General features: G+C 34.6%; 1 protein-coding gene and 1 long non-coding RNA gene across 2 annotated transcripts in view; one reads left to right on the forward strand and one right to left on the reverse strand.

The window, feature by feature from the left end:
- The window catches only part of LOC109537509 (putative dipeptidase UREG_03382), a 154042-nt gene that overhangs the window by 50422 nt on the left and 86495 nt on the right, over positions 1-17125 (forward strand). The window contains exon 5 of the mRNA XM_048664663.1: positions 666-828. Within this exon, the coding sequence (XP_048520620.1) occupies positions 666-828 (163 nt within the window). The remainder of the gene's footprint in view (positions 1-665; positions 829-17125) is intronic.
- Positions 2040-12919, reverse strand: LOC125503785. Its single transcript, XR_007281067.1, has 2 exons — positions 12659-12919; positions 2040-2228 (listed from the first exon to the last, which is right to left on the reverse strand). It is a non-coding gene; the product is annotated as an uncharacterized LOC125503785 (long non-coding RNA).

A 17125-nucleotide genomic window follows, 5' to 3' on the forward strand; every position in this document is an offset into this window, starting at 1 on the left:
AAAAACCCGAAAAACCCATTAGATCCAAAAATTTGTTCATTTTTCTTTCAAACTTTTACAACATTTCTTGTTCTTCCGGACATTTTTTCATATGATGCTTTACTACTTGTCTGTGCTCTAAATATTCAGCGAATAATGTCGGCTTTATACTATACTTTAATCGAAGGAATGAGCTCCATTTGTTGCCTTGTTCAACATTCTTAGGTTGCATCTGCTATTTCATATTAATATTTTTAGTGAAGCGCTATTAATTTCACTTATATAGATCAGATGCGTCAAAATGTTTTTCATCTTTTCTGCCTCTAACAACGTAATTTACACTTTTTGCTTTCGACTGATGATAATAACCCTTTTTTGTTGCCTATAAAGCTTGAGAAAAACCAAAATGTTCCTCAATACCATGGATTTCCCTTCATGAATCCTCTTTGAAACCTTGATATTTCTGTTTGTGTGCATGACTCAAATTGCAAATTGAATTTTAAAGGCGACATTAAAAATAGTGAAAAGTCCAAGCAAATTTGAGCTTTGAGACTGACATCATTAGAAGGCCGTGTATGTAATTTTACCCTCTCCAGTTCTGAGCAATTGCAACAATTGATTTTGAGCAAAAATCTGCACAGCCTCTGCAGGATTCGGGGATTTTTCACTCTCGCTTCATTTTATAGGAGCCAAGGATTCCCGAGCAATAAGCGGCGTCCCGACGGCGACGGCATGGATTCGAGCGTCGAAGATTCGGGGCTCGAGTTTCCGGAGCGCCACCTGATGGGGGACTGCCAGTACGCCTGCGACCACGTGGTTTACAGCCCAACCACCTACACTTGTTTGCAGGTAAGTGCAAAAAATTTTGGCGATATTCACGCCCATTTGCAGCCCAAGTTTTAATTGAAAATTCCCTCATCAGCACGTGCTTTACCGTCAAATAAGTAAGAAAATAACTGCATATCAATCCGTATTTTTGAAAATTTACTAGTCCGGTAAGGTACTGGGAAAAGCGCAGTTGACCAACTTGTTGCCATTATTAGATGGAAAATAGGATTAGGAACGATATGTCAACTAAATCTAGACTATTTTTTATATCCTCGATCCTTGGGCTGGAACAAGGTTTAATCTTCGTACCGATTGAGTCTATAAAATAACAATAAAAAAATTAGGCATACAAACAGAAAACAAACTCAGGTGCGTTTGAAACACGAGAAAAATATTTGCAATTTTACTTCATAGAAATGTTTATCGGGCACAAAATACTTAGTGGAGTGAAATGGTGCAAACTAATTAAATTCCTGTTTGCCATGCCTTCTACCATTTTGAAGCTTGTTAAAGGCATTTTTGCTGCAGGAGCCTTGCAAGTTGCCGGTTGTTGTACACGCATTTAAAAGCCCATTTGCATTTCAACTTTAAGTCCTAATGGCTGCATTTGTATTACCGGTTTTCTGCATTTTAGTTGCATTCTTTTGGCTCTTTTTTACTTTTTTGGTTGAACCGTTTATTTCTCTATAAATTGCCTTTATTGTCATTGACCACCACCTTCCAGTAAATGTCTTCAGGGCGGAAACTGGCATATTTTGAATTATTTTAAACACTTTTTGGGTATTTTTCACTTGATTTGCGTTAATGAGTTTTTGGAAGCCATTCTCGGCCTGGGCTAAAAGCTTGAGCAAAGAAATGCACCATTTCCAGTGGCAAAAACCATCTAAATATGCCCATAACACCTAAAATCATCAACAATTTTTTTCACGAAAAATATATGACGAACCTACGGGAATCCGCTTTTTGCTCCCATGTGTTTCACCCTAAAATAGACCCTCGTCATTTCCCTTAGAAGGTTGTCATGTACTCGAGATATATTGTTTGTCCATTGTTTTTAAGGCCGCTTTAGACAATGAAGCCTTAATTATTTATGCCCAATTAACCAGTCCTCTGCTGGTAAAAGAGTAAATTTTCACAAGCAGACGGAAAAACCTGTTCAACTTTGTAAAATTTTTGGATTTTGATAAAACGTCTACAGTTGTGCTTGCAACAATCGCATTAATTACGCAATAAAAAATTTAAGCCAGTTTATTGGAGATTATCAAACAAAGTTATTAGTATATTTTCGATTTGGCCCCTATATTACATTCCGTGAAAGCCCCAGTGTCGGAAAATTCGAGCCGCTTTTGTGGATGCCTCGACATATTGTAGGAAATATCCAGAATACTAAATCTAGCTTCTCCAGCAACTTTGCCATCGATCTGAAAATTACGAAATATTTTTACTGCGAAGCATGTAAAATGTTCGGTTTTGTACTTACATTCTAAGAAAAATAGAAGAAAATATGTATTTTTTGTAGTCAAATAATATTTTAATGGAGTACTTGAATTCTCTTGAATGTTGATGGTTTGCAAATTTTCGTTGTCTTAGAAAACGTTAATTTAAATTTGCTTTTCGCCCAATCAGTTCATCGTTTTCAATCGCACAAATATTTCATCAAATATACAAAACTGCTTACTAAAAAAAACATGTATAATTTTCCTTTGGACCTTAAAGATGCTTTATTTCTCTTGCGCTTGCCTTTAATTCCTTAAAGTAAAACTTTTCATTGAAATTTGAAGGGAATCAGGGCTTCATTTGAAAAGCCGGTTAAAGCTCATTTTAATAGTTTTTAGGTCGGTTTGATTCATGGAACTTTTCCCGAACAGATTAATTCTCTTGTTTCTGTACAGTTCGAAAAAGACCGACTTTGTGACGAAAACAATGACTTATGTAATAACCAGGATTCCAACTTATAATCACCTTCACAACTTGAACAAGCAAGAAAATTAATATCTCTCTTCATTGTTTTATTTTTCGCCCTCAGCTGTTTTTCTTCCTACATCTAAACAATGCTGTTTTGTATCGCTCTGCTCCGAAACAAAGATTTATTTACTCGAAAATGAAATAACATTTCTGGAGATGCGAATTTTGCTTAGATGAAGATTGCTGTACTTATAATTGCATGAATGGCTTTTGTTGTAATATTATATAAAGTTAAATTGAGATTGAGAGTGAATAGAGGCACTGTTTGCGTCCGAGGAAAAATTAATTAAAATAATTTCATTAAATTTCCGACGAATTACCTCACAACACAAGTATTTGAGTGAGTTTCCTCATTAAATTTTTAAACTTTCGATGGAGTTCCAACCGATATAACTGTGATATTACTGCCAGACTTAAAAAATCGTTTGGCGAAATGAAATATGAGAACCGAGAGAATAATATTTGTATATAAAGTAGCATTGCAAATAAATGAAAATGGAGCTAAGTAAGCTGACTGAAATATTGAGTTCTAAATTGTTCAAACAAACCGTTTTCTCGATTGAATAAAATATATAAAATCGGATTTTCCAGATCGAGCATATGAGCGCGCTTCCTTGTTCGTTTTTAGTAAAATACCGAATTTATTACTTTGAAATATTGTGTTGCTATCTCGATATGTGTGCCAGGTATTTTCTGTTTGTTGAAGTCTCAGTTTGTGGCGAACGAAATGGCGCAACCAATTTTGGATTTGAATATGTATGTTTTATTAAATTAAATTAATTTTTTTATTAAATTCAATCAAAATACGTCCAAGAACTATTTTACATGTACATGTTCGGATATTTTAGATATAATTTTAGATACAAATTAATAGAAAATACAACCAAGTTTGTGTAACAATTAGGAGCAATTTGAGTAAAATCTTCCAAAGGTACTTACGTCTATTGCTTCCGAATATATTAAATATGCACCGAATATAAAGGACAATATTATATAAATGCAAATTGCGTCCGGTAGAGGAATTGGCCATCTGCAAATACACATCGTCGCTATTCGCAAATCATTGAATACTAATAAAATTATTATCGCTTTGATCAACACTAATGACATATTAAAGTTTCAAACAATAATTAGCCATATCCGTAGATGACACGATGCTTCCCCTATCGCAAAATTCATCCAGATATTCGAATAATTTTAGTTTAATGACTATACTTTTATGGACAGTGCCAGTTTAAATAAATCGAGTTATATTTATGCTATTATATTAAAGAGAATCTGTAATTGTATTTGGGCGTTTGTCCGAGTAATTTAACTAGCTGCATTATTACTACGGAACTGATCATTAGAACGAACATCGAGCTGTGAAATGAAATTAAATATATGTTTTTAATGCAATTGTATAAAATGTTTGAGAAAATTATATATATAACTGGGAAATTGCAGATTTTAGATTTTGTATACTTTAACAGGATTAAATGCAATAGAACCCGGTTACTTGTAAAGGTCTAAGAATTCTCAAAAAATTAGTACAGAATCATTTAATGAATTTTATTCTTTGTCAACTCAACTATTTTCAGATCTTTTGGACATCAGGCATTAAATTTTTCAGCAGATTTTTAACCAAAATCCTGCAACATTGACAATTTAAACATCGTATTGATTTCTAATATTCTGTAGGTTCATCCGCTAGCAATTCAGATAATTTCCTCCAGGCTTTAAACATGTAAGCCTGCAGCTTCAATGGCTTATCCAGAAAGTTTTATTCCTCATTTTTGCCCGTCTGGGAGACTTAAATCCTTAGCAAATCTTACTATCTCACCTTTTAACGCCTCGATGCCAGTTAGTATAAAATCACTTTCAAATGCAAAGAGTAAAACAGTTTTTATCGATTTAAAATCTGGAATATGCCTTGGATGGCTGCAGGTCGAAGCTGGCACGTAATCCCAGCTCACAACGACTCCCCAACCCTCTAGCCAAGTCACGTTCTCGAAACTTTACCTAAAATAAGTTATTTTTCTTTTTCGAAAGCAGGTAAGCCATTAGCAAAGCTGAGGACTACATTTCATTTTCGAGTCTGTAGCTTTTTGCCATCGCAGTTCCATAACTCAAAGGTCAAGACTTAATAATGCATGGATCTGAAGCCAACGTGGCAGAGTAGGCAGAGATTTTTAGGTATAGATAAGTGCCGTCTCTATGACCTGGAAAATGGCTGGGGATCGAAGCTGGAAAGCTCTAATCGGCATTAAGTGCTTAAATAAAATCCCTGGTTCAATTTTTTTCTTTAAGCCATGCTTGGCTTCACTTTAATATACGTTCCTGGTTTAATGATGGTACGAGGAAAACCAGCTCGATAATTTATCAGTTAAGTTTTTAACATTAAATACAAATTGTTTTTCAGGGAAATTATGCGCGTGTTCGCTCGTTTCTTGTTGCACTTTCGATGACCTCACTACGCGCTTGAATTGAAACATCTGTACTTTAAAAAGGATCCAATAGATTTTAATAAACTTAACTAGTTTGAGTGAGAAACTGACGTACTTTAATTTGCGGCAGCAGTTTAAATATTGCTGGATAATTGCGATGTTCTAATTAAAAATAAAATTATTCCAGCTAAAAAACTACAAGCGTGAATGTTTCAGCTATTGCCTAAAGAAGCTTTCTTAACAGTTTGACTGAAGACTCACTATAGCCTGAGGAAAACAACACATTTTTCAGTTAGAATGTTAAATTTTCAAAAAAACTGCTGTTTTGAACCATACATTGAAACAAACTGAGCAACTAAAAAATGAAAATCAAGGTTCATTCCACAGTTTTCGTTGCCACATATTTTCAGCGGCAATCATCCAGTATATGAACACTCACATTTACTTGATACTAATCAACTCAATGCCTAAAACAGCCCACAGAGTGGAAAAAGCATCTGGTTTATCCCTAAGCAATCGAAACTAACTTTCCAGAATTAATCACCGCGCCGAAAAAAAACAGGAAAAATACTTCGGGGCCCCATCAATCTTCTCGTTTTATTTCGACGAGAAATTATGACTTTCTAATTTCACCTGAAAGCATAACTCGATTCAGATTCTCAATAGAAACTTTTGCATTTTCTCTCGCTAAGTGCGGTTCGCTAATTTAGTGCTTGCTGGTAAGTGGTGCAATAGCTGCTCTTCTCCGTGCTCATATTTCTTCATTATGTAAATTAATGAGGTTTTGCTGGGGCTTTTTTGACAGTTTTCCTTTCTTAATTGCATTATACGGTATTGATTCTTTTGTATTTTCCCCAAATGTTTCCTGGCGGAATTAGGACTGTAATTTTGATCATTATCCAAATATCACATAGTGTTTTTCTTCATTATTTCTGCCTCTTGCACGCTTTAGCATCGTTCTCAAAACATTAAGAAATTTTACTAAAGCGGACGCTTTCTTCATTCTATTGCTCTTTGACTTATGTAATCCATTAAACGGTAAGCTTCAATTATTAGGTCGTCAATCGCCTCTCTAACCGACAATATAAGGGATTTTTAGCTGCGAAGTTTGTAACAGTGTTTTGATTGTTACACATGGAATTTCCGTCCATAGAATTAATGGAGCATAGGTATTAATCACGTATAGTCATCATAACAGAGAGCCAATGCTAGCGAGCTCCATGATTAAATCAAATTCCACAACATTAATCAACCAACGACCGAACATTAGCGACTATATAGGTTAACAACGAAACTGCCAATAAATATCCGATATCCTAGATCGTATTAATTGCGAAATTTAAGTAGAACCTTTTAAACTTAAAACGGGCATCAGTAATGGATTATTTTCCGCGTTCAGTGCACTTGAAATTCCTGCAGCTGAAACAATACAATGTTTTACAAATAATTAGCGGTTTTCGTCATTATCGATTTTTAACCGAAAACAGAGTCATTAACCCTGATAATTTATTACAGAACAACAGTTAATTAAAAAGTTTGCACTGACAAGGCCTGAAGCTGATCGTGAAAATCTATCGAGTGTAAACAGTAGCCAACTCAAAAGGTTGATTAAATAGAACGCATTAAAAAAAAGAACGTTTTCAGCCCTTTCGTATTCATTTCGAGATTTTTACAATTTTTCAAGGTTTAGCTTCTTTTCGACCGTCAAAAACTTTGCCAATTTCGCTTTTTGTGTCAAACCAGCCATCACTGATGTGGAAAGAAAATGTTTGAAACGACGGCTTCGTCTTCTACCTAAACACCTGTAACATACAAATTTGGCTTTTTATGCGTCAAACAATCATACCTAAAGTTCGGCATGCTCAAAAGTGCAACGGTAACAAGCATCCTAAGAACATTTGGAGCATGCTCTTGTAGCCGCATTATAAGAGCGAATAGTTTCAAGTTGGAAACGTGCTTTGAAGCGAAAACTTAAACGCTAAAAGTCCCGATGGGCCGTTCGGCTAATAGAAAAATTCACGAAACTCCCAGAAGAGTCATAATCAGAACATTCTTTAAATGAATCCTTTTGCGGCAAAATTAATTGTTAAAGTTTCCCGACGGCATAGAGTCGATAATCTATTAGGTATTAAGACGTCCGTTTCCACTGGCAAAAAAATAATAATGAACAAAAGTCTTTATTGGTTGAAACAGTTGGCAGGGCTGGGCGTGATTGGGGTACTAAGGGAAATTGATTTTTCCTGTTGGGGATGATTATTATAATAAATTATCGAAGGAAAATGCGATGGCGAAGAATGGCGCCCTTTAGTTATCAAGTTGACGAAGATCCATCAGCTGGAAAAATTATTAGTTGGGGAAAATCCCTGCTAGGTTTAGTTGGGTAGGCAAATGACGGACTTTTGAGATTCAATGAAACAAATGTCTGTATTCAATCAAAGAAAACATAATTTTGCTGGTTTCCAACCCGGATATAAAATACGAGAAATATCGAAGAAGGAGCTAAATTATCAACTTGCAATTGTTGGGTTTATCTCCAATTTTATTGACGGAAAGCGTCCTTCAACTGCATGTGAAATCTGTGTCATGCAAACTTCCATTCTCCACCGAATGACTAAATCATGAAATCGTATTATCTGAACGAGATGGCAAAAAGCCAACAGTCCGAGTATGGGATCCATGCTTTGCCCAGTGTATGTAAATAAATCGTAGCGTTTCAGATTCGATTCTCTTTATTGCGCTTCTCTGTTTGCACTCATTATTTGCTTATGTTCCCTTATTCTTTTAAACGTTCTCCGATACATGCGAGTAAAATGTATTTTGCAAATAGCTTTGGGCAATTGAATATTTTCAAAGTCGACAATAACACACATTTCACGAATTTGAGCAGTTGTTGGGTATTAAAACGAAATTGGAAACGTAATAGGGCTTATTTTCCGAACGGAAATCCTGAGCTTTTCTTAGTCGGCATAGTTGCTAACGGAGAAATATTTTTCGGCGTGTGTTCGTGTATGTTAAAAATAATTGCCAATTTATGGAACCGAATGAAAGAGGACTTAGAATTGGAAAATGAACGGGATTTCTTGTCGATCTGATAGGGTTTTGGACCAAAAAAAATGATTTACGTCTTGCCTGACAAAACCTATTTTTGGAGTAAAGTTTGAAAGAGGAAATTTTGGATGAACCATTTAGCCATGTTTCCCGGAAATGTACAGTATCGAATTGACTAAAATGGGAAACTTTTAGCCACTTTGTTAATCCAATTGTATAAATGCAATCTGATATAAATGATTGTTAAAATGCCAGCGTGGATGAATTTAAATTATTTAAATCACCGAAAATTTGCATTCCTGGCGAATGTAAATGGTTTTAAACATTACAGCCAAATCCCGGATTTCGCCTGAATGGAAATAAACTTTATTGTTGTTGATTTTTGCAATAATTTGTAACGCTCAATTGGCAATAGTCAAATTCATGGGCTTTTCAACAAATTCCTGCTGAAATTTCAATAAAATATGAATAAATACCAGCGGGTTTTCTTGTTTGCATTTTTGCGGTTGAAAGCTGATTCATTACTCTCATCCGCGGGGAATGTAGTTTTTTGTCAAATCAAAAACGCGGAATTTTCATATAGGAAATTATCGATTTTACGCAAAATGCAAATAGAGACAAGACCCAATGACACTACTGCAATTATTTAGGTACCTAGTGTACATTTTCGCATAAATTTTATCAATGTTCTCATTTGCTTCTATTTTTGCATTCTGCATTAGTCCAATAATGCAACATTTTAAGAGAACGATGTTAATTTTAATCTAGTTTTTCAGTGTTTAATAACATTTATCTTTAGCTTTTTTATATTTACTTTCCTGACTGCGTGTAATCGTTATCATATTCTCTTCCTTCCTGATCCATGATCAGATTTGAAATTCATACAAACTCATAATTGGTAAACATTACATTCTTTTAGGTCTTTGCTGTCTTGAAACCTTCAATTTGTTTTCTCAAAAACTGAGAAAGAATATGAGTTTGTATGAATTTTAAATCTGATGATGGCGCTGTTGTCTCGCCGAAACGTTATGAAATAAACGATATACAATTTTTTGTTTCACACTTTGACTGAAACCTAGGAAGGAAAGGAGTGTAATTTATTTTTAGCGCAAACTATAGAATATTTAATTTAATGCCTGAAAGCATTAGTAGATTTCACAAACTTCCACTAAAAGCAGTTTTCGATAAAAATCGAGTTTGACTTGTTGGAACGTTGGAATTTGAGTGGATAATAGAAGCTTGGAAGAATGAAACAAAAATGTTGAACCTGATAAAACGATTTAGTTCCCAATGTAAATTTGCAAATAATACCCTGGTGAACTTACTGATATACGTTATCAAAAAAGAATTTTTAATTTAAGCGGCCATAAATAATCGGTTATCGTAAAATATGCGTATGTAGGTTAGCGATGTAATAAAATAAATGACCGTTGTGTGGTTAATATATTATTTTGAAACATCACACCCCATACACCCGTGTTTTTATATCCAGCAGAGATCGATAGCTAAACTTCACTTTTATTATTTGTTTTTGAAATTTGTGCCAGATTGAGTGCCTCCGATAACACATAAGTGGTCGTCCTCTCTTCACAAATAATTGACAATTTTGAAAGGGATTATTAATCATTTATGCCAATGATAACGTTCGACGTAACTCGTATACCCATTTGCGATCCAATCACATTCGATGATCAATTAATCATAAGCTTACCACTGAACTTCAGGTTGAATTGAATTATCGGGTTATTTTATTTAAACCAACAAGGTAGCCCGTATTCAACTAGCTATTTGTCTAATCAGAGTTTTTATGTAGAAAATAGTCAACAAAGGGGAAACTAAATACGGCATTTTAATATATTAATATATTTGTTCGTTAATGTTTGATTTTTGAAAATCTTGTTGATCGGCAATCTAATTTAAACATTCCGGCGTGGCAAGTCATTCCTATAAATAAAATATGATTTTTATTTAAATTTCTTGTTTAATTTGTAAATTCATAATGACAATTTTTATGGGCATATTGTATGTTCTTTCTATGCAATTGAGCACAAATCACAAAAGATTGGAACATTTTGTTTTAAAGTTCGTCCTTTACTAATAATGTTGAAACGCTTTCGTCGATTTCACTCATGTTTTTGTGGTTTATCAGAAAATTTGCATACATCTGCTGGACCAATAAAGTCCAGAATTGCGGGAAGCATATCGAGAAGGAAAGTCGATTGAAATTCAAATTCTAGAAACAATTCGGTAGCGAGTTTATTAAACAAAATTAAATTGCTCGTATTTGCGGTTAAAATAAACTTTTACCATTCAATCGATTTAAAATTTTAAAGGAATTGTAGTTTTCTGGATACCCAAAGTGATTCGTGCAAAATTACATAACTAACTTAAATATGCCGTTTTATCAAAATTGGAAAATTTGCAAGACTTTAATCTAACAAATTAAAGTTATTCATCTTCCCAAGCTCAGTCGGAAAGGTGGGTTACTTTGAAGGCCCCATGAAATATGTAGGTAATAAATCTTTCAGCAAATTAGAAATTCCGGTAATAGCCATAAATGGTAACGACGTAAATATATTTACGTAATTTTGCTGGATGAGTTCATTTATATTTTTTATATCTGATTTATGCTTCTGATCCATTTTTCTTTAAATTTCTTTCTGAACCGAAAAACTTGCTGTCATCGCATAAAGTTTCTTTACAATTAATATTTCTTTTAACAGATAAAACCAGTCCGATGTAAAAAACAATAATTTACAATCATACTAGAATGCAAAAACATTGATATAAAAGGCATGACTGATAATACGAATAAGAACCATTTGACGAGGTTCTAAAATCTTTATCATTTTTAATGTAACTTAAGGCTGGTGTTTTCGTGAAATAGATCTTATGACCTTAATGCGCTCAGCTCTCTTAATGTTTTCATTAAGCCGAAGGTTTTTGGAAGAAAACGAAGTCTCATTTTAAAATTCTTGAGGCAATTCAGATACGTTTTTAGCAAATGCGCTCTTTTCATGCAGTTCCACACTGCAAGACTCACACTTGCATTCTCGTATGTGCTTTTAAGCATTTCTTGCTAACAAAGCATGAAAGAGATAAACGACTGGATCCAGCATTGAAAAATTAGTTCCTACAAAACCTGAATTCTTACTCTACGGTCCTACATATTGTACACACATTTTCTCTTTTTGCTTACCATCATCTCATCAACATCAAAATGTATTTAGTTAGTCTAAAAGTATTTGCTGCTTTGTTAGTTAAATTCTCTTCAAGCCACAGTTCCCGAGTGAAGCAATGCGAGGTTTTCATATTTTCTGAATCATTAATCGCTATCAATAATGAAAGCTTCGAAATAATTAACGCATCGAAAAAATCCATTAACCTCATGAAACAATTAGCGTCGACTGAGAGCCCGACACAGCGGGCCGTAGAACAGGAAAATTTAATTATCTCCTACTCCTAAAATGTATTTTCCATTAAATTTGTATTCAGATGCAAAATTGACATAAATTTTAATTTTTAAATTTCATTATTCCTGACAAGCTTCTCGGGTATTTACATTTCTGATTTTAAGCTCTTGTTTCGGATTTTTTTCGGGGTCAAATAGTGTTTAACATATTTTGCAACGGAGATTTTATCCAAACATGTCCAAAAGGTCTCCTGAATAGCTCTAAAATCTATATATAAATATACGTCTTTTCCTGGTTTCAACTGGTTTTAATAAGTAGAACGTCAAGTAAATAAAATCAAAGAAAATTTGGAGCCTTTCAGCGACTTGATTATTCGGGGTCAAAAGTTGGTGCTTTTGCAAATCCCCAGCTTGAATTTTAATTTCGCCAGCCAATAGGGCAATTTCAGATATTATATTCCTTTTTGGTCCTAAACGTAGATATAAAAGATGAAATGTACGGCCCTAATTAAATCCTCTTTTGTAATTAAACTTTCAAGGCATAAAACTTTTAACAGCATCGAGTTGTATCGTTTAATATTGCGATTAGTATTTCATGGTTTGAAGGTAAACCTTTTATTAACTTCAATTTAATTAAACTTGTTCTCTTTTCCTGGAACTTCATATCTAAGCCTGCAAAATGTAATAGCGTGTACATTAAATGTTAAATCTTGACGAGGTATTAATGTTCCAATTGGCGTTGATTTCGCTTTTTTTCTTACTGTTTCACTTGCCTACTTCTCGTTAAACGTATTCCGCCGTTAGTAATAAAGGAAAATGTATTCGCACTGGCAAGGCTCAAATTTAAGGGCACAACGGGCCAATCACAATTTAAAATATTTAAAGTCAGCCCTAATTAAATGGCACTTTTTCCAGGTAAATTTTCTGGGTCTGTGGAAGCGTTAAGCCGTTAGAGAGAGGAAAATATTACTAGTTCATTTAACTCAATAGGGTTTCTTACATTTTCTATTTGTGTTCAATATTCCAACATTGTCATTTGCAAATAACGACTATTTTTTGGACACAATTGTAAACATAATAAATGTTCCAAGTGGATCAATTATCGGCTTGATGATTGAGAGGCCACTTGTTCCAAGTGTGTACTGTTTGAAGAGCTACTTGCTAAAAATCGACCACACTAACATGAACAAATCCAATTCGCATTCGAACTGGTGTGTTGCACTGTTGACAGAAAAAACTCGTCCAATTATTTGAAATTAAACAAGCCGTTTCGAGGTTTATCGCTGACTGCAAGTGAATGTCGACAAGTATTTCGAAATTAATTAATTAACATACGATGTATGACGCTTTTCATTCACCAGGTGTACGACGTTTTTAACTTGAAGGCTTGCTGCATGCGAATTGAAGACTTTTTTCAAAGAAGTTTCTTTGATGTTGTGTTTTCAACATTCTAAAACTAAAACAGTATGTTGCACTGTTTGCAGCTTTCCAGTCAAACAATGATTGTTTTGCTGATGATGTATGGATCAATGTTGGGAAAGCTTGAGGATTGTTCATTCTTTGTCKAAASGCCTTTATAAATTCACTGTTAATCTAATTTTTGCTATTTGGAAAGGAGTGARTGTGTCGATTTGTGTTTGATCATTCGYTGCTTTAGCACCGGTCGAGCTGAAAAGTTCAGGAGAGTTTAATWAGAAAGGGCGAACTCACATTGATTAATTTTCAACCGTCATCARAGATTTMRTAAAAAAAWTTCAGAACTCGTTWGTTTTTTCCGGGGAAAAAGAATCGAATTTTTCGAAAGGGCTATTTTTCCACGAGTAAAAGTGTCGATTGGCGTTTAAACGTTCGYCTTTTAAACGCCATTTCTGCACCATCATCTAGCAWTTTTCAGGAAAAYTTYGAAATGTCCAGGGGCATAAAATAGTATCCATTTTTGGAGTTAAMATTTTTTGTTGGGCAAATTAGGTGGTTGCAAAAATTGGACTGTCTTTGGGTAGAAAAAATCGGTTTGCAGCACTTATGCCTGTCAAAATTAAAAAAACCGTAGCAAAACGTTTCAAAATGCRTATTTATTTTGTTATTTGACTTTCAAGCCACCGACATTTTTGTSTCTAAAATRSAATCTTTAAAAAACGTWTTGAACCATTCAGATCGARTGTCYCYGGGAAWCTTTCCAGCTCTCAACATGTCTTCTAACTCCAATAGAGTACAAATGTTCAAACAAGTTTGTACTGTATTTTTCCAATACATAAATTGGCGTTATATTTTGTGAGTGTCGGTTTTATTTAAACTCATTATTCCCGTTCTTCCCGTTTTGTTCCGCGAACATTTTCACTTAAATTATTGGTAGTTTTTAATGTTTATTCTCGCTGTGCGTCTGCAATGAGGGGGCAATATGGAAATTCAAGTAAAACCCCACAATAAAATATAGAAGACTTTTTTGGCCATATCGCTTTGACAATGCTTTAGAGGCGAAAGCTTTTTAACGGCTCTCGCCCTGTTGTTACCTACGTTACACGACATAACCATCGGAGTCAATTATCCGTCTGAAAGCAAGATTTATGGGAAGCGAAGAAAAAATTGGGAATAATAAAGCACTTTTAAGGTTTATTTCTAGAGAATAACGATGACCTGAATTTCGGGCTGAAAGCCTATTAATATGCACCCTTTTAACATAAGCCCTAATAAATAAGTTTTCTACTCTGCCTTGATTTCAACAACGCTACACTCATATATCATAGAGATTTAAACGTAATAGACCATTAATTCCGATAAAAGCAACATTAATTTATATTATGCGGATTTTTCAAATTTTTTCTCGTTTCTAACGTTTCAGTATTTACGCTCGTCGGATTATTAATTGAAATTTTGCTTTTGGGTGTCGGCGAAAAATTTCCAAACTGAAAAATGGGGCTCTATTGTTTGGAATGTGGAAAATTCAAACAAATCTTGCACTTTGAATGAAATCGCTTTTTCATTTTGCTACGCGAACTTCTATCGAAGTTTTAAACAGGACTTTTTGGGGTATAAACAAATTTTTTCCAATTGATTGCTATGATTTCATGCGGCGCGCTTAATGGAGAAACGTTTTGGATAATCTATCTATCTATCTATCTAATCCCCCCATTCAATTCTCTATCCAACGATGCAAAAACGAATTCTGTGACTCGAATGGTTCTTGAGAAACTTCGAAAAAAGCAGCGTCATGTTCAAGTGGATTTTGCAACTCAAGAAAATCAGCGCAAATCTAAAACTTCTTGAATTCAAACCTTTTTTGAGGAAACTGCAACATTTCCTTATCGATGTTTCACTTTCTAAAAAGGCCATTTAGTTCTCTTTGGAATGATGTAAAAACGAGCGTTCTTGCTCATTTTGCCTCCGAGAAATGAGCAAAAACGGACGAAAAACATGAAATTTTGCAATAATCTCACGCCACCCTTGCACAAAACGACGATAATTTTTCTAATTTCATAGACAACAGAAGACTCCAAAGAGGCAACCTTTAGGTTGATTCTAATGGATTTTCCTGGTAATTAGTTAGCCAATTGAAGCTCAAATATTTGACGAAACTGCAAAACACGCATCTCGGCATAATTTTGCTGATACTGAAAAAACTGAACGAGTTTGGGAAACTTTTAGAGCCCAATGCAAATCCGAAATAACAAATCTATCAGGCAAAGTTTACTCGAACCCAACTCAACGGTATTCATATCAATTAAACCCGGAAACAATCAGCTTTCTGTACAAACTTTTTACGTCCGGCTATAAAAATCTACTTCCACAGATACGCTATTGTAAATTCAATGTAAAAATGCTCGGAAACTTTCCTAACATCTATGAGGGAACAGGAAAGCAACTTTTAGAAAAATTTAATTCGCTGAAAGTTTTCTTAATTCTATCCGGGTTCTTTTAAAGAATATTTGTCAAAAACTTTGTAAGTTTCGAAAGTGGAACGTTTTATTCTCGTAAATAATTCTGTCCTGGAACAGTACAGCAGGTATAGTTTTAGTTACGTACTCGTACTTAGCACAGAGGGAATATACGGTGTTTAGTGGGGTGTAAAAAGTTGTTTGAAGCCGCTAGACAATGTTAGGACTGCCATTCTCTTACGAAAGGTGTTTAATAGCCACCGCTTTTCTGTTAAGATGTTTTCCGGTGAAGCCAAAATAAATAAATATACATAATGATGAAAATGTATTTAATTTTTGTTGTTTTAGCTTTGTTTTAAAATTAGCCGGATCATGGAAATGCTCATGGATCAGCTAATAATAAGTGAAGCAAAATAAGCAGGTGTTTGGTATCAACAAGCACTGATAATCGCCCACTATAATCGACCAGAAAATCGTGTTGAGACTCACAATCGCCTCATAATTAGAACAGATGGCCACATGGCGTGACTAGCAAAATCACTTAATCTGCGAATTCCCGCTCTGGACTAATCCAAAGCAATTGAATCCCGTTCAAGCTCTAAGACTTCTTCTGTATCTGCGGCTGCTGCTGGTGGTTTCGCTCTGATCTGATATTCGAAATTGGCCCCATTTATTTATTGTTCTGCTCAAGAGCGGCGTTTCAATTAGTCAAAATTGTAAATTCCTTTGTAAATTTGATGCCGAAAAGTTGGCGCTAGGACTAGCTGTGAGTTATCAACAAGGCTCTTTTGAGAAAACACAATGGCTCAAAATCCCTTTAACCTTCGCAGCTCTATGCGGTCTAATAAAAGCCACTCCAACAATGAATGTTCGTTGATAATGAAACGGCACTTTAAGCCGCAAAATTTCGCCTCAAAAATTCTACTGTACTGATACCGTTCTTTGGCACTAATACCGGACAAGGGCGTCATTATTTTTATTCATTAGCGGATCCTTTTGACTATGCAAATGCAACGTGCAACCTAATCGAGAACTGCGATGTAATTTACCACATTTTGCGTTATAATCGCGGTAATTGTGGTAACGTCGTGCATGGCAAATGTTTGTTAACATGGAACATTTATATTTGAATCAGTGCGCAATTAGGCGCGATCCCAACGAATTTATATTGCGTATTTAACAATCTGCGTAAAAAACACCAGGTGATGTTTGGGTGCATTGAGCCAGTCGTTTTTCTTCTGGAATGTCTCTCAAAAATAATTTTTGAATGCCAAAGCTTCAAAGGTTTTTGAAGACTCTCAGCTCAGTTAGAATAAGTGATGAACAAACACAGGAATTCTGATTTATTTTCCTGACTGCGTGTACTTGTTATGATATTCCTATCTTTCCTGGGTTTCAGTCAAAACGTGAAGTAAAAATTTTGATTTGATTGATTTTTTTCATTACGTTTCGGCGAGACAATAGCGCCATCATCAGATTTAAAATTGACACAAACTCATGATTGGTAAAAATCAACGTTCTTTTAGGTCTTTGCCTTCTTGAAGCCTTAAATTTGTCTGCGAGAAACAAATCTGATGATGGCGCTGATCGTTTAT

Source organism: Dendroctonus ponderosae, unplaced genomic scaffold (genome assembly GCF_020466585.1).
Source record: "Dendroctonus ponderosae isolate FM_Combo_2020 unplaced genomic scaffold, Dpon_F_20191213v2 Dpon_F_20191213_3, whole genome shotgun sequence".
Classification (NCBI taxonomy): Eukaryota; Metazoa; Arthropoda; class Insecta; order Coleoptera; family Curculionidae; genus Dendroctonus; species Dendroctonus ponderosae.